General features: G+C 45.4%; 1 protein-coding gene across 1 annotated transcript in view; it reads right to left on the reverse strand.

Moving 5' to 3' along the window:
• Positions 1–26,179, reverse strand: part of LOC136496003 (uncharacterized) — a 51,682-nt gene that overhangs the window by 12,203 nt on the left and 13,300 nt on the right. Inside the window, exon 3 of the mRNA XM_066491758.1 lies at positions 16,483–16,761. Coding sequence (XP_066347855.1) covers positions 16,483–16,761 — 279 coding nt within the window. The remainder of the gene's footprint in view (positions 1–16,482; positions 16,762–26,179) is intronic.

The following is a 26,179-nucleotide window of genomic DNA, read 5'->3' on the forward strand; positions in this document are numbered from 1 at the left end:
GCCAAGCGGGTGGGATGTAGATGAGATTGTGAGCTGGTACAAGAGCTTGTCTTGCGAACATTTGACAACCTTTGCATTTTCTAACGAGTTCTGCGTCTTTCAAAGTGGTTGGCTAGTAGAATCCGGTGCGGAATGCTTTGTCGACTAGTGTTCTTGAAGCGACATGATTTCCATAGCAACTTGAGTGTATTTCATCTAAGATCTCTTTGCCTTTTTCAAATGAGACACATTTTAGGAGTACTCCTGATGATGTGGCTCTTCTGTATAGCTTGTCCCCTACTAGGACGTAGTTCTTGCTTCTACGAACAACTCGGGTAGCCTCCGCTTTATCTGCTGGCAACTTATTCTCTTTGATGTAATCGATAAAAACCTAGGTCCATGAGATGGTGATTACCAAAATCTGGGTGCCTTTAGCTAGGAGTTTAGGGGTTATCTCACTGGGTTGTTTGATAGAGGGAGCTAATAACTCCTCTATGAATACGCCAGGTGAGACCTTCGCCCTGTCTGATCCGAGCTTGGTGAGGACGTCTGCCGCAATATTAGAATCGCGTAGGACATGTAGAATTTCTAATCCTTGAAAATGTTTTTTGAGTTTTCGTATTTCAGCATAGTAAGCGCCCATGTTTTCTTTGGTGCAGTCCCAATCTTGGTTGACTTGGTTGACGACTACTGCCAAATCGCCATATATGAGTAATCGCTTGATTCTAAGGGTAATTGCCACTCAGAGCCTGTGGATGAGGGCTTCGTATTTTGCTTCATTGTTTGTAGCTTGCCATAATATCTGAAGGACATACTTGAGTTATTTTCCGTCTAGAGAGATGAAGAGAACGCCTGCACCGGCTCTGCCTAGCTTGAGTGATCCATCAAAGTACATCTTCCAATGGTCAAGGATGGTATTTGACATAGGTTGTTGAATTTCTATCCACTCGGCAACAAAATCGGCAAGGGCTTAAGATTTAATTGCCTTTCGTGGGGTGAAATCGATATTGAGAGCACCAAGTTCAACTGCCCACTTAGATATGCGCCCTATTGCATCTCTATTATGTAGGATGTCTCCGAGTGGAAAATCTGTCACCACGGTAATCTTGTGGCTTTCAAAATAGTGGCGAAGCTTGCGTGAAGTGATCAGGAGGGCATAGAGTAGTTTTTACACATGCGGGTACCGGATTTTTTATTCTGACAGTACTTCGCTGATGTAGTATATTGGGCGTTGTACTTTATATATGCGCCCTTCTTCTTCTCTTTCTCTGACTATCGCTGTGCTGATCACAGTAGAAGTTACCGCAATGTACAGCATCATGTCTTCGTATTTCTTTGGAGGTGTGAGAATGGGCGAGGAGGTGAGGTATGCCTTAAGTCTTTTGAAAGCTTCATTGGCTTCTTCTGTCCACTCGAACTTGGCTGTATTTTTTAGTAGTTTAAAGAAAGGTAACCCTTTTTTGTCGAGTCTTGATATGAAATGATTGAGGGCCGCCATGCAGCCTATTAGTTTCTGCATATCTTTGACACTTTGAGGAGGGTCCATCTCTGTTATGGCTCAAATTTGCTTGTTGCTGGCTTCGATTCCACAATGACTGACCAAGAATCCGAGTAGTTGTCCTGAAGGAACTCCGAATACACACTTGTTTGGGTTCAATTTCCACCTCCACCTTTTTAGGTTTTCGAAGGTTTGCTTTAAGTCTTCAATTAGTGTGTCTGGGTTCTTTGTTTTTACTACTATGTCATCCACGTATGCCTCTATGTTTTCACCGATCTGATCACCAAGGCATGTTTGGATAGCTCTTTCGTATGTGGCACTAGAATTCTTGAGTCCAAACGACATGGTCTTGTAGTAGTAGGCACCAAACGGAGTGATGAAAGATGTTTTGCTCTGGTCTTGTTCCTTTAATGTGATCTGGTGATATCCTGAATAGCAATTAAGAAAGGATAATAGGGCTGATCCTGCTGTTGAATCAACTATCTGATCAATGCGTGGTAGCCCGAATGGATCTTTTAGGCAGTGTTTATTGAGATCTGTGTAGTCGACGCACATGCGCCACTCATCCGTATTCTTTTTTTATACTAAAACTGGGTTTGCTAGCCAATCTGGATGAAGGATTTTTTGATGAATCCAGCTGCCATTAGCTTTGTGATTTCTTTTTTAATTCTGCCTTCTTGTTGGGTGAGAATCATCATAGCCGTTGCTTCACAGGCTTGGAGCCTTCACTGATATCGATTCTGTGCTCAGCCAATTCTCTTGGGACACCTGGCATGTCGGTCGGCTTCCAAGCGAAGATATCTTTGTTGTCTCGAAGAAAGTTGGTGAGCGCGAGTTCCTATTTTGTCGAGAGGTGGGTGCTGATGGTTGCCGTTTTGGAGGGATCACCGGTGCCCAGGTCGATTTTCTTGACGTCGGCTTCTTTTGGTGGTGCGAGGATGCTGGGCTTTTTAGCCGGTATCTCTAGTTCTTCTAGGCTCATTTTTGTGGTAATAGTGGTTATTTTTTTTCTACCATTGGTGGTTTGTGCTTTGGCTGCAATTTGAATTGCCTGAATGTCGCAGTCAAAAGCGCGCTTCAAATCACTTCGAAGGGAAAGGACACCGTTAGGCCCTGGCATCTTAAGCAATAGGTACAGATAATGCGGTATTGCCATGAATTTTGCTAGTGCTGGGCGCCCGAGGATTGCGTGATATGATGAATCAAAGTCTACAACTTCAAACTTGATGAACTCTATTCGATAGTTTGAGGGAGTTCCAAAAGTAACCGGTAGAGTGATTTGTCCAAGTGGCATGGCTGCCTTGCCAGGTACTATCCCATAAAAAGGGGTGCTCATTGGTGTAATCATCCCGGCAAGTTGTAGTCCCATCTTCCTTAGCGTTTCTAAAAAAATGATGTTGAGTCCGGCTCCCCCATCGATTAGTACTTTTGTGATAGTCATACCGGCAATAGTTGGATCTAGAACCAGTGGGTAATGGCCTACGTTTCCTACGCTAGTCTATTGGTCTTCTCTTGAAAACTAGATTGGATACTGTGACCAATTGAGATATCTTGGAGTAGCCGGTTCTGCTGCCATGATGGTTCATAGAGCTAGCTTTTTTGATGTTTGCTTCTGGAATCTAGGGCTTGGCGAAGATCACTGCTACTGTCCCCCTGGATTTTTGGAATCCCTTGTCTTCATGGTTGTCTTCATCTTTTTTCTGATTGTCTTCTTTAGTGTTTACCTTATTATCTTTAGGGTGATTTCCTTTAGGGTGCCAGATGCAATGCATGTTTTCAATGTCATCATACCTTCTGGGTTTGGAAAACTTCCTTGATTTGTCGGCCACCGCTATGGTGTTGTCTTGTCCATGTTTTCTTTCCTGATGTCTGATGTTTCGATGATTTTGCTTGTTCGGGTTGTCTTGGTTGTTTCTATCCAGGAACCTTTCTTGTGTCTTCTCCTCTGTAGTAATCATCTTTTCTACTGTGAGTCTAAATTCTTCATTGTTTCTTGGGTTTTCTTTGCAGAAGTCCTGAAATTGCCACCTAGCCATAATTCCGTGAGAGAAAGCTTCGATTACTTCTCGTTAGGTGATGTCATGTACTTGAGCACGTAGTTCGCTAAATCGTCGATAGTAGTTCCTGAGACTTTCGCCTCCTTTCTGCTTAAGTCCTTTTAATTCTACGTGGGTGATGGGGTGCGTAATGATACCCGTGAATTTTTCACAAAAAACTCTTTGCAAGTCCTCCCAATTTCTGATTGACCCTGGATTTAATTTATCGAACCATTGGAGGGGCATGGTTTCTAGGGCCATGGGAAAGAATAAGGTCTTGATATTGTCGTCTCCTCTGGCTAGTTTAATCGACTGTGAGTAAATCTTGAGCCACTACCTTGGTTTGGTCTTGCCATCATATTTAGAGTGGTTGGACGGCTTGAACTTGTGAGGTAGTCGTATTGAAGCTAGTCTATTTGCAAAACAGGGGAATCTATCGTGTGTTCTGGCTTCTGTGTATTCTGATTCAGCACCTCCTTCTAGCCAACTATTGTCTTGGTGAGAGTAGTTCTATGGGGCTGTCTAAATAGGTACTTTGCTTCTGGTCTTTTTTTAGTTGTTCGACTCGGTAGTTTTGACTATGGTCCCTTCTACTTTCTCTGTTGTGACTTCCACTTGGTCCAAGTCTCTCGAAAGCAGACTTCCTTTGATTTTGATCTTCCTGCTCATGAGATGTTGACCTGGCAGGTAGTCTTGAGCGGGTCCTTCCGTCGTGTGCCCTTAGGGCCATTGACCGAAGAAAGTCCCGGAGCTGTTCCTGTTTTTCACTGGGATGTGAGGTCGCTTCAAGTTCTTCTATTGCTTCTCGGATCCTATTGTAGGGTGTATTCGCTGCGCATCTTTCTTTGACTTCTTGTTCTGATTTTCTTCTATTGTACTCGGCCAGATCTAATTCATATCTGAGCCAAGCTTCCTTGCGCTGCCTATCACGGCGTTGGCATCCTTGTTTTAATTTGTTTCTTCTTTCTCTGGCTTGCTTCTGATTCTCGGTCTCACCATCGTGCCCCTAGATAAAGGGTGATATGTTGGACTCAGATTCATCCGATGACCTAATGTCGGGTGCTTTTGGGGAGACCAATGGTGATCGAGGACGTCGAACCATGAGTACTTCTCGTGCGTGAATTGTTCTGTTATCAGCGTCGGTTTCCACACTATCGTAGTCATTGATAACTTTAGTAGAGGCTTCAAGGTCGCAGATTGAGTCTCCTTCTTGGTAGGGTAGAATTATTGTTGTCATCATGCCGACTAGTTGGGTACCGCTACCCTCAGGAATAGAACCTGGCCAGTGGATGATGTAGTCTTGAGATGTTATAGTTAGTACAAAACCTTCCTGAGCTCCTTTCAGTGGCATCCTAAGCAACGAATCGAGGGATCCTTCGGGCTATGCCTAATAAGATTTTGCCATGTTGTGGAGTCCGACCGGAAAAGGACCCGACTTCTTGAAAGTATTCTGAGTGTACTCCGAGTTGTATTCTTGATAGGCTGAAGCCACGTTCTGGAACCCTGTCGAAAAAGAACTTGGTTTCTCAAAAGAACTCGGGTAAGACTCCATCTCGGATGCGGAGCCTGAGTTTGAGTTGGATACGCAAACCACGAAATCTGAGTTGGATCGGACGTCACGAGCTGCGCGAATCTTTCGGTGAGTTGATCTGTTGTTGTCGCTGAAATAGAAAGGTCTTCATGGTGATCCGAATCTTCGAGGAGATGGCTTTGGAGCTTGCCATCATTGCTTGCCTCGTAGATCCATGAACCAAAGATGAAGGTTGATCCTGTCGAGAAGATCATGTTGTCGACGTCCATCGAGCTCTCGGATGCAAATTCACCGAAAGCCCCTACCTAGCACGCCAGCTGTCGATGTTTCACCACCGATAGCCTACCATGGGGGTACCTAGGGCAGTTTGTTCGAGCTTCGGTGTATGCAGAACTCGACAGTAAATGCAAGAGATAGTCGATTTATCCTAGTTCGGGCCCTCGACCGTGATCGAGTAATAGCCCTACGTCCAGTTGGCATTAGCCTTTGCGTTGGATTGATTGTAAAGTGTTGTGTTATCTAAGTCCCTGCTCCACGAACTCCGCCCTCCTTTATATAATCAGGAGGCCAGAGTCCTAGTTGGTTTACAATGAGAGTTCCTAGTAGAATTATAGAATAATACTACTACTAAGATTATATGAAAAGAATCCTAGTTAGACTAGATCTTCTCCCTTCCCTGTGGGGTATCCTGTGGGTCCTGTATTGACAGAAAGGTTCGAGGGTTTCGTTGCAAAGTCACTGTCTATAGAAATAGTAACATTGACTACAGGTTGTTTTGCTCAAAGTCGAGGGATGTTTTTGCTAATGTGCCAGCGCGCGTGGGCTGGCCTCACATGGACTGTGCCTGTGGGCCACCGCACGCTCACGCGCGCGTGTTGCCCCGCATGGGCCACATTGGGCCGAAAGCGGTTTACCTTTTTCGTGGAAAATAGAAATAGTTTTTCATTTGTATTTCTGAGCTGATCTTTGGTAAATCATATAAAATCATGTAGGTATCTAAAAATTATGAATTTTTTTTGTTAAGTTCCTAAAATTGTGTTCCATTTGTTAGTGTATTTATTTTATGTATGTGCTTGTTGATACTAGGAGCTATTAAATTTTTTGAGAGTGGTTAATATTATTAGGTTAAATATTGTAGGAATTTTTGTGGCAAAATAGTGATAGCTTTAGCTTTAAAAAATTTATAGTAGCTTCATGGTATTATTATGAGCTCACTGTAATTTTTGTAGCCTTAGAATAGGCTAAGTACTAGCATAGTCAAGTGCTCCTTGTTGTAATATAAGTTAAATCGCTAATAAGAGTAAGATTACATTTTAGTTGCTAAGTTAATATCCGTTAGATGAATCCATACCTATTTTTGTGGAAATGATAGTTAGCTTAGTATCTTAGTCATTAGAGCTAGCTTAGTAGCTTAGCATGTGTATTCTTATTTTAAGAGTTGTTGTTGCCAAAATGCTAAGTGTTGCATCATCATCGCATGCATGTAGAGAATGAATTGGTGGAGATCGTGACCATCGGAGATCATGAGTTTGAGGAGGTGATCGAGGAGTACGAGGAGGAGATCCTCATGTAGGAGGAGGTCCCAAAGCCACCACTGACTGACTGAGCTGACACCGCACCTGCCCAAGGAAAGCCTCGGTGCATAACCGTTATTTTGAATGATCACTGGATATATATATATGTGATGTGCATTTACGTTACAGGATTTATATTGAAACTACATGCATAGATAACCTACCTATGAGTCCTACTAGCATAGGTCGAGTAGCTGTTATGCTTAGCCTATCGGTAGCGTGAGTAACCTGCCGTTACTCACAATAGGTGATTATTATTATCACCCTCATGATAAAATAGTGAAAAGAAATAGAGACCAGGCAGGGATATGGTACGGGTATTGGTAGGTGTAAGAGGTTGTGCCCTGTGGCTAATAGGGCATAGCTTGGTTACACTATTTTCCCTGTCCATATCGGTTAACGATCGGCCATTGCATTGGATTCTAGTCAGGTCACAGACTTATTATCTTGAGCACATACTTACTTATGGGAGCGGGAATGCTTGTTGCTCTCTTGTCGTGGGTTCCAGCTCTTTCTGGACTGACTGATTGGAGGCGAGGATGGTGGAGGTCTAAGCACCACACTGAGTCTAGGACTCAGGAGTGGGGGCTTAGAGTCTAAGTTTGGACGGGGACCTAGACCCCTTGACAGGAGAGTGGTGGGTTGGTCTTGCTTGTGCCTGGGGTATAAGCGATGCATGTATTTTGGGATACCCAGCTAGGCTACATTGATTCGCGAATCATTGTGTAATACGGTACGACTTGTCTATGATCTAGCACCGTAGTAAGAACTGAAAGATGAAATATGGTGAAATGGATCTGATTGTTCAACTCTTGGTTGAAAGTAGAACATGTGCTTACATAGAATGGTTAGATAATGAACTAATCATGACCGCTAATAAGAAACATACATAAGGATTCACTACTAGTATTGTTTTTCACAAAAAGGAAACCCAGCAAACCATAAAGCCTATCATATCATTTGGAGTCGGGAAATTATTCCCACTAGTCGGGTAAGTCTTGCGAGTATATTATGTACTCAGGGTTTATTTACCCCTGTTGTAGGTACAGCTTGATGAGTAGCTGTTGTGTAGAGGATTCTTCTGGTGGACACAGACGGATCCTTGTATCTTATCGTTAGACGTTTATTGTAATTCCATTATTTAAATTCCGCACTCTAAACTTGGTATTATAATAATGTATTTCTAAGAACTCTTGTTGTACAAAATGAACTAAGTGTTGTAAACTCGTTCTCATTATTGGATCCTGCAGGAATAACGTGGATTATTCGAGTTTTCCCTCGGGGTGTGCTCGACGGAACCATCCGATGTAGCCAGCTTTCGGGGTGCTTAGTGTCTGGTGGAAGACGAGCACCTCCGGAAGCGTGTTATTCCGGATGATTCTGTCACATGGTCTACAGGAGGCCGCTGCCATCATCATGGTCACAACTTGCAAGGAGCTTGATAGGTAAATCCACGGCCCTATATGTATCTGTGGCTCTTTGATCTTCCCCAAAATAATTAATTCTAGATCAAAATATATTGATGCTTGTGCTCTTGTGGCTACATATTTTGATACTAGAAAACTGAATAACTTTGCTCTTTCTGATGATGAAAGCCAGCTGCCAAAAATAATTAGCCAATGGTTGGAAAATGTGAAAAAATTATTAGCCAAAGTGTTCTATTTGATAGTTCGATGCCTTAGCTTGTATTTGTTCCTGAACACATTGGCCCAAAACTAGTGAATAGCATGTTACAATTAACTTGGTAGAATGCTAATAGCTTAATATTAGTTTTTGGTTTAATTCATCGTGATATCATTATATGCTTGCTTATTTCTGATTTTTATTTTTCTCTCATGCTTGCCACAGCTTGGTGGAACCTTGTCTCCTACAATATTTTTATGCAGGAGATTGACATGTCCAAGTGGGTCATGCATGTGGAAGCGCGATTGAAGCAGACATAGTTTAGATTTTGATGTGAAGTTTGTATCGGATACCTTATGTGTTTCAACTATGTGTGTGTCTAAGTTCATTTTGACATTGGATGGTTTCATCAATGATTTGTACAAACAAAGCACATTTTGGTTTAATGGATGTCTAAATGCTTCATTCATTATTGTTCTAAAAAATTAATGGCGTGCAATTATTGTTTGAGCTACCAAACAAAGCTTTGTAATATTGACTATCAGCATAATCATTTGGCGTTGCAATATATGTTATAGGAACAAACAAACGGTGTGGTAAAAACATTATACCAATAAAATAAGCAAGCATATAATGTTTGGAGAATGTGAAAAATGATTAGCCAAAGTATTCTATTCGATAGTTTGATGCCTTAGCTTGTATTTGTTCCTAAACACATTGGCCCAAAAGTAGTGAATAGCATGTTACAACTAACTTGGTGGAATGCTAAAAGCTTAATATTAGTTTTTGGTTTAATTCATCGTGATATCATTATATGCTTGTTTATTTCTGATTTTTATTTTCCTCTTATGCTTGCCACAGCTTGGTGGAACCTTGTCTCCTACAATATTTTTATGTAGGAGACTGACATGTCCAAGTGGTCATGCATGTGGAAGCACGATTGAAGCGGACATAGCTTAGATTTTGATGTGAAGTGTGTATCGGATACCTTATGTGTTTCAGCTATGTGTGTGTGTCTAAGTTCATTTTGACATTGGATGGTTTCATCAATGATTTGTACAAACAAAGCACATTTTGGTTTAATGGATGTCTAAATGCTTCATTCATTATTGTTCTAAAAAAATTAATGGCGTGCAATTATTCTTTGAGCTACCAAACAAAGCATTGCAATATTGACTATCAGCATAATCATTTGGCGTTGCAATATATGTTATAGCAACAAACAAATGGTGGGGTAAAAAATATTATACCAATGAAATAGTGTGTGGCAATAGAGTCCCCAAACTATAGCGACACAATAGTAAGCGTGGCAAATAGGCTTCAACCTATCACAGCCAAACATTGACCGTGGCGATAGAGGGTTCACCTATAGCAACCACAATATTTAGCGTGGCAATAAAGAGTTCCACCTATAGCAACCAAATAATAAGTGTGGCAATAGAGGTTGCACCTATAGCAACCAAAGATTTATCGTGGCAATAGAGGATCCATCTATTGCAATGCTATTGATGCGTGACAATAAGGTCTATTGCAATACCTATTGTTCTTGCTAGTGCATCTATTGCCACTTTTTGGATGTGTGGCAACAGGTATCTCTAGCAACGTCATGTTACTATTGCAACACCCACAGTGATTGCTTATACTATACTTGCAATACTCTATTGTGTTGCAACAACATTCCATTATGTTGCAATAGGGGGAAACCTATTGCAATACCAAAATGAACCATGGTGTAAACTTTAGACCATGGTTACTGTAGCAACGCCTCTTAACCAAATTTTTATGTTATAATTTTGTCTATTACAACCATTTTTTTTATATATTGCAACATTTTTAAGTCATTACATTAGGAGTAAATCCTTGTAGTGCACGCAGCTTGTTCTACCGTGTTCAGCGCATTATAATCCCCGGAATGATTTGCCCCAAAACTTCGATCAGCAATCAACTCATGCCCCGCCAAACTACAGTAGTATTGTATTGGTATTGTAGTATTTCCATGTTTTCGAGGTCTGCCGGCTGAAGAACGCTTCGTGTTATTTAGATTGCCTTTTATTTTAAGACTAGATATATGCTTGTGCGTGGGGTTATATTTTTACTCATGCGCATCTAAATTTTATTATTTTTAGAAAATATTAAAAAAACTAATACACAAATTTATATTGGCGACCATAAACTATTTCTAAATTTCTTTTTTTTATATATATGGAACCATGTTATCTTTTCATCTATCTGTACATCTTGTCCTTTTTTCATGTTGGAGTGTCCCTCTAAGAGGATTTGTTTTTTTTTCTGGTCGTTTGTGTTTGCGTACACCCCTCACGGCCATGAAGCTCTACAAGGGCACTCCGTTGTCACGGATGATCTCCGTCATCGTTGCCACATCGATTCTCGCGTCCTCCTTGCCCTCGACGTCGTCTCGTTCTATGACGTCAACTTCGCTGATAGTTACGAGTACATGTGCTGCACCTCCTCCTCATCCTTTTCACCGACGTCTCCGCCTACCACCTCCTTTGTCCTATGAAGGCGTCTCAGGTCAACTCCTCCTCGTCTTCGCCGTCTTCGGCCACCGCCACGGAGGCATGTGACCTTACGTGGGCCAATGTGTACCGGACGACGAGGCGTCTAGTAACTTGCCCGTTTATCGACTACATCCTCCATAACATCATGAAAACACCCGTGGATTTATTAAGTACAGGCGACGCGGGTGCTGATTAGACTCGACGTCGTAGTCGGTCGAGAGACCGAGTTTTTCAAGGGCCAAACTCGATGATCAGTTTCATCGGCCTGTAGTCAGTCGTTTATATGATTTTGGATGTGGAACATTTTGTTTCGAAAATGGTTTTTATTGTTGTATATGATTTTCGATTTGGATGAGTTTGTTTCTGAAATGTTTTTTTTGCCTTATATGTTTTTTCTCGCAAACATTTTTTTTGTTGTATTTGTGTTTTTTGGAAACGGTATTTTTTTTGGAAATGGGGATGTGGAAGAGTGGTTTTTTTTGCCGTACCTTTTTTTTGCTGTATTTGATTTTTTTGGATTGGAAACGGGGACGTTGGTTTTTACGGTGTTTTTTTGCTGTGGGGTGGGGCGACGCTGACGATAGCTGTAGGGATTTTTTAGGTGTAATAGAATTGGGTTGTGAGTCAAATTTTTTAATGTAAACTTGTTCTAGTTATTAATATTATGACGATTCTTGTAATAAGGTACTGCTAGCGTCAGCTGCTGGCCTGCTGCACTCGCTCGCCTGCCTGCCCGCCTGCTAGCCCGCTCCGCTCCATGGGGACCGCCCTCGCCCACCTCGCTTCCCACGCGCATGTGGGGACCGCCTCCGCCTGCTAGCCCACGCCGCTCCGTGGGGACCGCCCGCCCACTTCCCACGTCTGCTCGCAACATGTGCAATATTTTGATCTACTTTTATAATATCCAGATGAAACACATGCAACATACGTTAGAAATAGTTAAAACACTTGCAACATACGTCGGAAACACTTACAAAAAGCACCTGAAAACACTTAAAAACCATTGCAAACATACGCAACATCCTGACAAACCACTTGCAACATATGTATAAAACATACGCAATATTTAGATAACACACTTGCAACATACGTATGAAAAAAACAGATAAAACATTGGGAATAGACGCTTGCAACATATGGGTGCAACCACTGCAACATCCCGATCTACTTTTGCAACATCCACATGAAACACTTGAAACATACATCTGAAACAACTGAAACACTTAAAATATAGGCTTGCAACATGTCTGAAAACGCATGAAACAATTGAAAACACAGTGTCACCTCCGGCCATGGCCTACCTGGTGGGGAACTATAGTGGCGCAGGCCTCCCCTTCCTGCCTATGGCACCAACTGGATGGGGGCATATGCGCAGGTGCAGGCCTCCCCTGCCTCCCCTTCCACGACGGGCGAGGTCGATAGGGGCGCGGCGTTGGATGGTGGCGTAGCGTGAGTGCACGGAGCAGCGCGAGAAGGGGTCAGGTGCCTCGCGAGAAGGTGCCGGCCACGCGGGAGAGACGCCGAAGCAGGCGCTTCATGTTGGGCAGGGAGCGGGGAAGAGAAAGCATCCTGCTGCGACCTTGCGGTGGCAGGGTCGTCTGGAGGTGCAGTGCAAGGAAGGGCGGTGCCTGGAGCAGGAACGAATGGACAAGAGGATATGACTAGACGAGAGGTTTTTTTTAGAAACTCCCGAGAGGATGGGTGGGAATAGTTGGTTGATGTCACGGCCCACCAAGGAGCACCCGGGTGGACAGACGCCCGCACCATAGACGTCCGCACCGTAGCATTACCGCTTGTAATAATATTGTGATTTGATTCATCTATCTAGAGGATGAAACCGAATATCTTCCCACTATTTAAAAATTACTACTTCCATCTCAAAACAAGTATCACTGTGATACTCACGCCGGTCAAACTTTTTAAGTTTAACTAAGTTTGTAGAAAATATTAGTAATATTTATATCTCTGAATAAGTTTATTATGAAAATAGATTCAACGGTCCATCTAATATTACTAATTATATATTATAAATATTAATATATATTTGATAAAGCTAAAAGCGTTTGGTTTCCGAAAAGATGAAAACGATACTTGTTTTAAATCACGTGGGAAGCCACGGACCACATCATGGGCAATATATTTAATCAAAGCTAAAAGCATTTGATTTCCGAAAAAATAAAAAACGACACTTATTTTAAACCACGTGGGAAGCCACGGACAACAAGATGGGCAGCTACCTACCCATCTCTAGTAGAGTCTAGAGGCCTGGTTTGCATGCTGTCCTTATTTATTTTCTTGTCTGAACTTGAGCTTTCAGAAAAAAGACCCACGTGAGTAGGACCCACTCTCATAAAAAAAGATTTTTCTTAAAAATGGCAATCAGCAACTTCATCGTTGTTTCCCGAAGCGATCCTTTCGTTTTTTATGCCTCCTGGATCGATACGTGCAGAGAAATCTGTTCTTCTCTCTAGTGTTTGATTCGATTTCTCCAGAGAGATCATGATTCGGTTCAGAGGTGGCAAGCTGTCTCATGCAGTCATGCGCCAGCCACTCGAGGTGGCCTAACACGAGCCCGATGTCCGTATGCAAATTTGTATGCACCAGAACAAGTTCAGAGAATTCTTCGGAGCAGCTTCATTTCATCGAACTGTCGATGCATTTCTCATCACCAGTGTGTGTCAGCATAGAACAATAGTAGGAGCATGCTCCTCTGCTTGTCGATGAAATTAATAATCGATAGGAGCGTGGTGTGCTTTGTGATTCAATCAACAGCTCCCCCACATAGTCCGCAGCAGACGCTTGATGCTCAATTGCTCATCCTCATCATCTGCAGTTACCGTAGGTGTCGGTGTTGAGTGCAGACTAGTGTGCTTGTGAGTAGTGACTACGACGGATCCACAATTCCGCATTCATTCACCATGAGCAGATAGATTCCCTATCCAGTACTTTATGATGATGCCGGACGACTAACAGTGCTACAAATAGAGAAAGCGAGTGATTAGCTACTAGCTGTTTGCTGCCAACCAGCTACAGTGCCGGGCGCTTGATGCTCAATTGCTCATCCCCTTGGTGTTCTTCATCTGTAGTTGCTCAGTATTTATCAGTGCAGACTACTGCACTGTGAGCAGTGACTACGAGGGACCAAAATTCCACATTCATTCACTATGAGCAGATTCCCCCTATGTAGCACTTGATGATGCCGGACGACTAACAATGCGGCAAATAGAGGGATCCACAATTCCACATTCGGTGGGTGAATAGCTGTTTGCTGCAACCTGCAAGCAGGTGTGCATGCGCATGGGAATATTTCTCATGTTTAACTTTGATATCATAAAGATAAGTCCAAGTCAAAACAGAGAAGTTACTGTACCTTGAAGGAACTGTTACCTGGTATTTCGTCAGAACGGCTAAACACCATCGAATTTCAATGATTTTTTGCATGTGAAAACTGAAAACCCGCTCCAGGGACGAGGCAGATGACAAGAGCAGATCAGATGAGGTAGCTGACTGTTGACACTAGAGTCGTAAAACACACGAGCACGTCACTTGCACACCCTGTATGTAATCAGGGGCAGACGCTACAACAAGATATGGAGGACACGGATAGTTTTGATCGATGAGTCTGTCCGGAGAGGGACTGATGGAGCTACACAGTAGTTCAGTACTGGAAGAGTAATAGACGTGCTGTACTTGCATGTTTCCAAGGTCTCATGTATAGCAGCAGGACGAAGAGTCGAAGACGTATAATAGCGCGTGACGGCAGCAAAACCACTCCATTGAATGCGCTACAATGCGGAAAAGCATGTGTGAAGTGAAGCTCAGCCCGTTCGGTTGGCTAGCAGCCTGTTAGGTTGACCGGTTCATATCGTTGCTGGTTTGTGAAAAAATATTACTGACTGATTTGTGTAAGAGAAAAATATTGTTTCAGCTGGAAATTTACGATTGCACAACGACCTGTGGGACTGTCGCAACTCGCAATAGAAAGGTTACCTATAGAGAAACAACCCCATGACCTTGCTCCTCTCGGAGTAAATTTCGCAGGGTCCACTAATCGCCGTCTCCCAACAGAGAATGCGACTATCTGAGGCTGCGATTAGTTGCACGCCGAATCGGCGCCGCCAGAAAGCTGGTAATACTGTAGCGCACTGTAGCATTTCGTTTGTATTTGGTAATAATTGTCCAATCGTTGACTAATTAGGATTAAAACGTTCGTCTCGCAAAGTACAACCAAACTGTGCAATTAGTTTTTTATTTCATCAACATTTAGTACTCCATGCATGTACCGCAAGTTTGATGTGATGATAATCTTCTTTTTGCATAATGTCAAAGTTTAGATTTTGGTGAATGGCCTGAGTGATCGGGACTTCGGGAGAGCACTGCACAACCAGTTAGCTGTCAGGCAACGATAAGCCGAGCACAGGCTGCAGCGATTGTATAGATGTGGGCTCTTCGGGTTGGTTTTTAGTCTTAGTTGCTATATTTCAATATTCGTGTCCATTTCTTCTCTTTTAATATATGTTGATGAATTTCTTAAAAAAGAAAGAAAGAAAAAAGGTTAGCTGTGAGGCTACGTACGAGACTAGCAGCAGCTGTTTCTTTGCTCATCCATTGTGGAAGCTGGGCCTCAGACTGGCCTATTCCTTTTTTTGCTGTTTTTTTTTTAATTTCCTGTCTCAACATAACCTTTCTGTTGTACAGGGCCCAGGGGTCTTTTTTCATGAGTCAATGGTGTTCATAGCACCTTTGATGATAAATTATGATTTTACCACCCTACTTTTTAAACTTTGTGATGTGCCCTAACATTTCGAAAATGAATATTGAGTCTACTTGTATTTTGTCATGAGCATGGTATATATACCATTGCAGATTTGTCCCGTTGCTTTTTAGAGAATTTTTTGATTTCATTGAGCCTGCTCGACTGCACTTTTTACAGACAGAGGCAGCTGCAACGCTGCAAAAAGTGCAGCTGAGCAAGCTGTTATTTTTTTCCATATCAAGTATTTTGACAGGTTTCAAAAGTGCACTAATAATAAATCTTGATAGAATTTGTGTATGATCTCAAAATTGACTGAACTTTGACAAATTTTTACAACACAGCTAGCATATAGATTCAAGCAGAAATCATATGTGGCAACCATCACATAGTAGACACTATTATTCCTAGACAGATTTTGTCTAAACTAAGGGCAGATCGGTGACGGATCCAGGAATACTTTTAGGAGGGCCTCAACAAAGAGCGCTACAACGACGTAACTCCACTAGCATTGCTTGAATTAGTGTGTGGAGTTGTACCACTACCATTAGCATTGCTTGAATTTGAAAAATATGCGTGCAGAGTTCTTTTTGACATTTTCACTTTTCATGTCTTCACAAATAACCATATAAAATTATGAATTTACCAATTAAATATTCAATCAATTCTTAGACAAACAAAAATCAAATCACATTAATCACAGATTCACTATCACAAATGTTCACAAAAAAAAGATTCACTATCACAAAGACCAATTGAATGGCTTTTAATAGGAATTAAGAGGGGGGGGGGGGGGGGGGGGGGGGGGCGCTGTCTGTGGTCTCCCTGAGGCTGAGGCTGAGGGACAACCGAGCAGAGGGAGTCTGGGCGTTGACGCGTTGTCTGTGGTCTCCCTGAGGCTGAGGCTGAGGGACAACCGAGCAGAGGGAGTCTGGGCGTTGACGCGTTGTGCTCTGTTCTGCTGCTCGCCTGCTCCGTTGCTGGCTTGCGGCTTGCTGAACCCCGCCCGCGCCGCCACGGACCCGCGGTTCACGGGCACCCGGTGGCCGGCGCCGCTGCCGCAGCTCTCGCGCGCTGTGCTGCCCTGCCCGGCTGCCTCCTGCTGCATTCTGTCCCGCCGCTCGAGCTGCCGCGCCCCGCCCGCGCTGCCGCGGCTCACCGACGCCCGCGCCCCTGCCTGGCTGGCTGCTACCGCTGCTCCTGCCCTAGCCCTGCTTAGAGGGGTCTGAGATCTGTCCGTATCTGAATCTGGATATCCAACGTTCGATACCGTATCCGTATCCGAATACTCAAATCGCATATTTATGATGTCGATATCTAATCATATCTTATCCGACATAGTTGACACTATCCGTATTTGAATTTAAATCTGAACAGAAATATAAAAACAAATATAATATCGGTGATATCCGTCCATATCCGATCCGTTTTTATCCCTAGTCACGATAGACAAGAGTCAGAGGTAACAGTCGAACATGGAGCTCGTTCCTGTCTTGTGGGCTGTAGTTAGTGGGCCACTTCATCTTACTGGGCCAAATGGCTGGGAGTGCTAAACGCTGGCCCAACTCGTGAGAGGTCGTCTTCATGCTGCATGGTCATAAATCTCAAGTGCAGTCTAAAATTGCAGTCAGGAGCAGGATATGTGCCAATTTTTTTTTTCTCGAATACGCACGAGTGTGCATATCATTGTATTAGAAGAAAGAGTTTATAGTACAAGAGTTGCATTCCCGGCCGTTAGTTAGTTTCCTGCGGACGCTACATTATGGAAAAAAACAACCACCGTAATCCATGTCTATCCTGACAAGGACCTAGCCCTGCGCTAGCGCACGTAGCCCGCTTGCTCCGGCCTGAATCCATCGGTCGGCTTCGTTCTTGATGATGTGCAGTAGGTCGCCGACGGACGATGTCGATTCCCGGAAACATCTTGCGTTCCGTTCCTTCCATAGTTGCCAGGAGACGAGGGCGAAGAGGGAGTCCATACCGTTTCGCCGATCGCCGGTGCACACTGACCGCAATCGGCGCCACCAGGAGAGCGTCGTTTGGGAGACTGGTGGAACTTGCTGCCCAAGCGCTTGCAGGACATAGTACCATACCTCACGGGTGAACGGGCATACTGCAATGATGTGGTCTATTGTTTCCTGTCCTTGGTCACAGAGGTAGCATAACTCATGTGCCTCGAGACCGTGTCTCGCCCTTCTGTCGCCGGTCCAGTGCCTTCTTTTCATGGCAAGCCAAATAAAGATCTTGATGCGAAGCGGAGCCCACGTTTTCCAGATCAATGTATGGCCTGACATTCTGATGGATCCACTGTGCATCATGTCGTATGCCGATTTGGCTGTGTAGCATCCGTCTGTCGTCCAGCGCCAAATGGTCCTGTCAGGCTCATTGCCAAGATGGATGTCCCCAACGCTTGCCCAGAGATGTAGGTAATCCGTGAGCTCGAGCACTGAGAAAATGAGTGAGGTAAGGAAGTTCAAGGAATTGCAGGTTTGTCTTGACAACAGAGGTGTTTGATGAACGCCATAACAATGTTGTGTGGGATTCAAAAATGCAATCTGACATGGACACATATGAAAGCCTGTTACATGGCCTTGAGTCACATGACAATATATTGCAGCTTGTAGCTCAGCATACAGAGTGTCCAGCTGGTGAGGATAGCTACTCGGTTGCCAAGCCAAGTACTTCCATAATCGTGATGACAATGAAGGGAGATGCAATGGAGCTGTTTGATGACATGCATCGCAATCGACGTGGTGATATGTGGGACAAGGAGATATTGCATGGCTTTGGTTTGTGCGATGGCTTATTGCAGCAGTTAGCATTGGGTAGAAAGTACAGGGATGATGAGTGGATAGTGCTGCATGTGCTTAGTTGTGTTGGGCTGATATGCACGTTGGTGAGAGAAAATTTGATCTGTATGGCATGAAACTTTTGCCACAAGTCTTTCAGGTTCTGTTATTATGTGGCGCAACATCAACATAAAAGGCTCACTTCAATTTATCAGCCACAAATTTGGAGAAGTGCTTAGACATGTCTTACTATCAACTTGAAGGAAGTTCTTTTATCGTTCCATGGAGCAAAATCAATCAAAAATTTCTGAATGCATTGCCATCTTGGAGGTGCAATGGCTTCTGTTTGGACGACAGTAAGAAACAGATGGTGATACTCCAGAGACTTGTTTGTTCTACAAGGCAACATCATCCAGCTACTACTCTGCTTTGTTGGATGCCTCATTCATTTCGGAGAGCTGTTCAGAATGGAACTGTTTATGTTGCCAAATTTGTGGGAGGAAAAATGGTTACCGCTAGAAAATTACTGCTTACTTCAGTGAAATGTTACCAATCAAATATGGTTCAAGCTCATATAAAATCAAGGAATCAGACTGAATTGTCCATCACTATACAGCAGTATTCCTCAATGGATGAATTCAAATGTCGGTACCATTTATTAACGAAGAAAATTTGCTGTCAGTCACGTGATGCCTTTGCTTGGGGACCAGCAAAGTTTCGAGGCGGCGGTAATGTCACAGCCATGATGAAGAGCAAGAAGTCTAATGCTTTGACTGGCAAGTGGGTCCACCAGCCATGGGACCCAGGTGGAAGATAGGACCAAGCCTATATACTGCCCATCCAAATAATAGAGAGGGGAACAAAAATATTTGGCAAACACGAACCGAGGTCAGGAATGCGACCTTTCTCCTGGTTACCGAGATCCCCTCCTCCGATTTCCTCCTGTGATAGCTCACGTCACCGGGTTGATCCCACCAGCGGCCATGGGTTGTGACAAGATTGGCCTAAGCCCCTCCTACAGCTACATCTATGGCTAAAAATCATGGGGGCCTCAGGGGGCTCCAAGTGGTCAGAGGCGGGGGGGGGGGGGGGGGGTTACGGAAACCGCGGACGGGGCGACGATCACAAACCAACCATCGACCGGACCCCTGCTACGTGTGGGGGCTCAAGGAAAGTTGGATTCGCAAGGAGACCAAACGAGCGGTCGCAGAACAATGGCTCAGAACCTAGGGAGGTACGTGCGAAAACAAGAGATGTTTTCTCCTACTGATTTCGCTATCCTCTCCTCGATCTTTAGTGACACCCGACCCTAGCAACAGTAAGGGGTTGGGTCTCACTCGGAGGCTGATAAGGGTACACATACACCCTTTTTGAAACAGTCGCCGTGTCCGACCTCTTCCTCACGTTAAAACTAGTGGCAAGGTCTACGGAAACGAACGACTGAGCAAAGCTGGTCAGACCGCAAGAAACCTATGCCCCAGCGGCTACGGCACTCTTGCTTACCAGCGTGATCAGAGTTTCCCTCCTACACCTCGGGCCCTACGGTCTTAACAAACGGAAGGGTCAGAACACATGAACCCCTTTTCACATGTAAAGAGGGAGGAAAAACATACTTGGTCAAACGAAACAAAATGACGAGTTTGTTTAAATGATACAGAGGGGTCGAAGCTTGTCCGTTTGTTACAAGAATGATTACCCGACCTATCTGGCTAACTAACCCCTCTGGGGGAGAACTATGCTCTCTATTCTGTCCGCCAGGTCCTACGAAAGGGGAGTCACCGTCGTCTCCATCTCCTCCAACTCGTGGGCTTCATAGCTAGGCACGAAGCCATGACTCATCGCCTCCAAGTCGATGTTGTCCCCGTAATGAGAATGAGCAATCGCGAAGGATTGATTAACCCTAGCGCGAAGGGCATTCCTCTCGAGCTGGCGCACCTAGGCCATGATGTCGATGGCATGGGCCGCGAGCGAGCTCGTCCCCTCCGACCGCACCACCTCAAGGTCATCGCAGACCACTCCGAGGGCAGCACTCAGGATACCGAGCTCGTCGCTCTTCGCTTGAAGATTCCTCCTCGCCTCGGCGAGGTCCACGGCCAGCCCAGCAGAGATGCTCTCGGCCTCCAGCTTCTAGGCCGTCGCGTTTCTGAGCTCGGCCTCGAGGGAGCAGACCTTCTGCTATGCATTGATGCGCTCTTGGCAGGCCTAGTCACGCTCTTGGAGGGCCTAGTCGCGCTCCTCATGAGCCACGCCATGCTCCGAGCGGAGTCTCTCCATGGTCTAGAATAGCTCGTCCCGCTCCTTGGGTAGCCGAGCGACCGTTGCGGCTTCTAGACTCGCCCTCTTCTCTAGGGCAGCGAGCTTCTCCTCGGCCTCTAGCTTCAGCTCCCTCTCCTTCTCAACCTCAGCTAGAAGGTCGAGGATCCACTGGTGGGTCTCGGCGTCCTTCTAGAGCAGCTCGTCCCGCTCCTTCTTCACCTTGGTGGCCTCCTCCTCGTCCCTCTATGATCTCACCGATAGGGCCTCGAACGTCCTCTCGGCCTCGTTGAAAGGTCCTTGTGTGGTTTTGATAATTGAGTGACAACCTAGGTGAACTAATTATGTTTATATGAGATACATAGGTAATTAGTCCACTGGTACATGTGTGTAAGCAACGTATGCCATGAAGGTGAAATGGCTTGGAGATGTTACAAAGCTCACACATGTGATGATGAAGGAGCTCATTGCAAATGAGACATGACATTGAGTCATGTGATCAAGGTGGAGAAGATCAAGATATGACTTGGCTTGATGGACCGGTTGCAAGCGTGAAGGGTAAGTTGGAGGCTTTGGAGCGATGGACCGCGTTGCGGTGAAGCTTAAGCAAGACTTGGCATCGATGGACGAAGGCAACGGTGAAAAGCAAGTGAAGTCAAGATCGATGAACCAATATGGTCACGTGATGATATGAAGTGGATCATATCATTGTTGATCGTGTTGGTGCATGTGTTGCATCGACATTGGAGGAGATGGAATGGAATGCGCAAGACAAAGGTATAACCTAGGGCATTTCATTTCACCGGTCATAGGTGTGTAAAGAAGTTGATGACCGGATTTAGGATAGATGGCCGTACTATCAAGAGGGGCAAACTTGTTTGCATATTAGTCATCTAGTGCCACTTGAGTGATCTAACTTTGCATCGTCGCTAGGATTGAGTGGCGTGGCAAGTTGAGTGGCTAATCCTTTGGGAAATGATTGTGAAAATGCTAACACACATACACATGGTGGTATACACTTGGTGGTGTTGGCGCCTTTACAAAAGAGATAAAGTTGGAGTTGATGTGGATCAACTCGGCGATGGAACAGAGGCGAGAAAGGTTCGAAACTCCACCGGCGGACAGTCTGACGGTGCCACCGGCGCCCTGTATAGAAAATATAGGGTTTCATAGTGTGCACTGGACGCTGGTCACAGTGACCGGACACTAGGGTCCTATGTCCGGTCAATGGCAGCAGTGAAGGCGTAGGCGTCGGTCTTCGACCGGACGCTGGGTGGCTGCGTCCGATCCCGCTGACATGGCAGCACAGAGAAGAGGAGAAATGACTGGACGCATCCGGTCATGAATTTTCACCTTTGGAAGCTTACTGGAAGTGACTGGACGCTGGGGTCCTGCGTTCGGTCACTTTGAGCAGCGCGTCCGGTCACAACTTAATGTACTGATGACCGTTGAGATCGAGCGATTAGCATTTGAAGTAGGGGACACATGGCGTACATCGCGTGACCGAACGCTGGGGTCCTGCGTCCGATCGATCTGACCGGAACATCCGGTCGTCCCGAGTTTTGCCCAGTGAAGGGGTAACAGCTAGTTTAGCCCGTGGGGCTATAAATAGAAGTGGGTCTCGGCCATGACTGTAGCTGAGCACCTTGGGGGACTTTATGCCCATGCTTGAGAGTGCTTAGGAGCCCTCCATCTCACATATGCTTGATAGTGATCATTCGATTGTGTAAGAGAGTGGTTCTAGTGTGATTGCATTATGAGGTTGCATCGAGTGGCACTAGGTGATCGAGTTGCAAGTCGGCGGTGCTTGTTACTCTTGAAGGTTGCCACCTCCTAGATGGCTTGGTGGTAGTCTCCGTTGAAGCCCGCAAGAAGCTCGTACGGTGCTCCAGAGAAGAGCTTTGTGAGGGGTATTATGCTCGTCCCGCAGGAGCCATGAAGAGCAACTCTAGTAGAGCACGCTATTGAGCTACCCTCACTTTCAGGGTAGGTTCTTGCGATGCTCGACGTGCGGGCTTGGCAGGTGATGCCAATTAGCCACCGAACCACCAAGTGAGCGGTCGACACAACGGGAACTAGCATGTTGGCAAGCACGTGAACCTCGAGAGAAAAATCACCGTGTCAACTTTGTTCTTCCCGTTGGTTAGCAATCCCCTTACATAAGCTTGTAATTACTTTTATTAGTATAGTGCTCGTGCTAATGCAACGGTAGCATTTCAGGAATACACATGAAAATTGAATGAGCGATAGAAATACAATATTATTATATATAAAAAAATTGAATGTACACAGTCAAGTATAAACTCACAGCATCCCCTGACCAAGTTTTTAGAAAAAATATATTATATCATATAAAAATCTGAATATATACAGTGTAAGCCTCTAACGGACAGGGGAAGCTTTCCATACCAATCTCTTTAGCTTTCTGAAGCTTCTCACTAATCATGTCTTGAGAATGAAGCTCTGTTCTTGCTAAAAGCATCAAGCAAGAGAGTAGCCTACAGCAAAAAAGGAAAAAAATACCACCTCAAAACTAAAATATTTACTTCTATCTTTTTCTCCTTGATATGTTTTGACAACTGCAATATGACATCTGTTTGTGAACATTGACAATATAATCATAACTAGACTTAATTGATATACAATGCACATGCTGTAGAGACAAAAAAATGGGGGATTTGAGATTGGGGAACTTAACTGTGAGACTAAAAATTGGTGTCATCCTTGACTGTGCCCCTGATCCAGACCACTTAAGCCCACACACCTCACGACTGTGCCCCTCGTATGTCTACACAACATGGTTCCTAATTCTCACATCGTTGTTGCCATTGATGCCGCCAGTGGTGAGGATGTTGTTGTTTCATGTCAGTGAGCCAACTCTTGCCTCATGCACACCTATGAGAGCTCAACTGCAGGGAAAGAATGACCCGAATTCAACAACAGAGAACGTGCACGCATTTTTGGATGACCAAGGACACTGCACATACCAGTCAGTTGGAGCTGGTGTCCTAGAGTTGGACATCAGATGAGTTGAGCCCAACAGCGATATGTTGGCCATCTGGAGCCCAGTTGACGCTTGTGATGGGACCGCTGTTATCGTCGATGATCAGAAGCTCAGACGTGGACCCACTGGATGCATCCCACAAGTTTGCTGTGTCACCTAGAGCAATGGATAGCAGGTTGTTGCTCCCTCAGTCGAGTAGGTTGAGGTATTAGTCATCATCAACAAGCTCTGGTGCGTCTAGAGTCCTCTCTACAGATTGCATACATTTTGAGCAGCATCAGAAATCGCCATCCAAGTGATGAACACGAAGAATTCAGTAAATGCATATACCTAGGGAATATGTCACCACTGCTTGGCTGGCTTGGTGTGGTGGGAGGAAGCTGCAACAGTTGCCGAGATGTTCTCAGGCTCATACGGCTCGTTCCACAAGGCGAGGATACATGTCCGGTTGTTGAGCAGCTTCTCAGTGAGCAGCCTCCGGTAGGTCTCCTTGGATGGTGACATGGCCTCCCATAGGTCTCCTCGGATGGTGACACAAGCCGGCTCTGTCAGGCGAATCATTGAACACCCGTGCGTGCCCACAAAACATTCTGACTCAGGGAGCAGGTGACTTACGTAGCACTTGGTTGACGGGTTGCGTGATCCCTCGAGCGCGCGGAGGTGGAGTCACAGAGCGGTGACTTCGGCAAGGAGGGCCTTGCGCTCGGTGCACCAGCGTGACTCTTCGCAGAGCCACTGTTGTTCCTCTCGTAGCCAGCGCTGCTCCTCGTGAAACCACGCCTCCTCGCTATCCTTCTAGGACGAGGGGCCCACAGCGCGGGTAGGACCAACGTAGCCTAGGCAAACCATGTCCCACTTCACACCGGCCACCGCCGCCATGTGTACCTTGATGGGCTCGGCCACTCCCGCATGCTCTAGGTCCCCATCGCGTCCGCCACGCACCACCAGAAATTGGAGATGGTCACATGGTGGCACGACTGCTCAGCGACCATGAGCGCGAGCGCGTCGCGCGATGGTGTTCCAGCCGCTTGGAGACCACGAGCGCGATCAGGATCGCTGCGGGGCCTAGAGAAGGGCAGCGCCGGTGGCCGGGCGGGATCACGGCAGGGCCTAGAGGAGGGCAGTAATGCAGTTCGTCATTGTGTGCCTGGTCACTCGGCGAGCGCGAGCGTGATCTAGGGCGGGGCGGCTGCTCCGCGATGTCGCTCGACAACCGCCGCGATGAAGGAAATATTTTTTAAGGAAGCTTTTTTCCGTTTATTTAGGGATTCAATCCTGGGTTGTTAGTTGTGGACGCCATGTAGGGGGCGTGGGGTAGGGCATGGGGGTGAGAAGCCTGGCATCACACATCGAATCGTGGCCATTGAACTTGTTTAGGTGTTTTATTAGCCTTTGATTTTAATAGAGACGAATTCTTATGTGCATTTTTCTATATGCACAATGGTTAGAGGCCCTCAGCGGGGGACGTTTTCCTGAGGGGACCTAGTATAACTTTGATTAGTCCATTATAGTAGAGATATACATTGTGCTTGTGTAGTTGCTCTTGTAATTCGTTAGCTTGTGTAGCTCACTAGTTACTTTCTTGCTTGTGTAGCATAGAAGTAGCTCCCTTGTGTGGCTAATTTGGTTTGTGTAACCTTGTTAGTCATATTACTTAGTTTGTGTAGCAAGAATTTACGCTCTCTAATTTGGCATTAGTTGCCTTATTATTGAGCATTGCTAGTAAGCTTAGGTGGCTTTGTGCTTTTGCTACTAGCATGTGTAGGAGCTCCATTGTTGCTTGAAGTAATAGTGGCATAGCTTTGTGTGACCTTGCTTCTAAAATTGGTTAGGTGAGCTCTAGCTAGCCCGACACCTTTGTTGCTTAATTAGTATCTTTGAAAGGTGCTAGAGAACATAGATAGAGGGGTGTAGTCTTATCTAGACTGATAGTTTTAATTCCGCACTTATTTCGGTAACCCGACATGATTAATTTTAGAAAGGACTATTCACCCCCCTCTAGTCTGCCATCTCGACCTTACACTCGTCAGCATGCCGACGGGCCTTGACCACCCACGATCAAAGACTCTCTGCCTCCTCAGTAAGGGGAGTCAACTCGGCCACCCTCTGCTGGGAGGCAACAAGCTGAGCGGCCACCTCCCCACGTAGCCGCACCTCTTCGACAAGGTGGTCCTAGGTTTCCTTCTGCTCATGAAGGAACCGAGACTTCTCTTGGCTGCGAGCAATAAGGGATTGAAAGAAGATGATGGTCAGAATACAAAAAATATACAAAGGAAGAAAAGAGAGAGAAGCAAGGTCAAGTGAATACCCGACCGGAAGGAACGACAACGTTGTGTAAGGCACCCCAAGCATGGTCTAGAGCTTCGAGTACGGATACGACCCCCATGCCGAGGCTCTACCGCTCCATGCTCTTGGCGGTGGCATCAAGGGTGAAGAGCGTAGATGTTGGGTCCTATGGATTTGTCCACTAGAGTAGTGGCTCGCCCCGCATAGGCAAGTCACCGTCCACCGACATCAGGGCTAGAGATGACTCTCTGTCGGCTCCAAGCGCCGCCGAGCCCTCTCACTACGACGTTCCCACTGGGACGCCCCCTCCGGTGACAAAGGGGTTGGTGGTACG

This window comes from Miscanthus floridulus, chromosome 12, assembly GCF_019320115.1.
Source record: "Miscanthus floridulus cultivar M001 chromosome 12, ASM1932011v1, whole genome shotgun sequence".
In the NCBI taxonomy this organism is placed as follows: Eukaryota; Viridiplantae; Streptophyta; class Magnoliopsida; order Poales; family Poaceae; genus Miscanthus; species Miscanthus floridulus.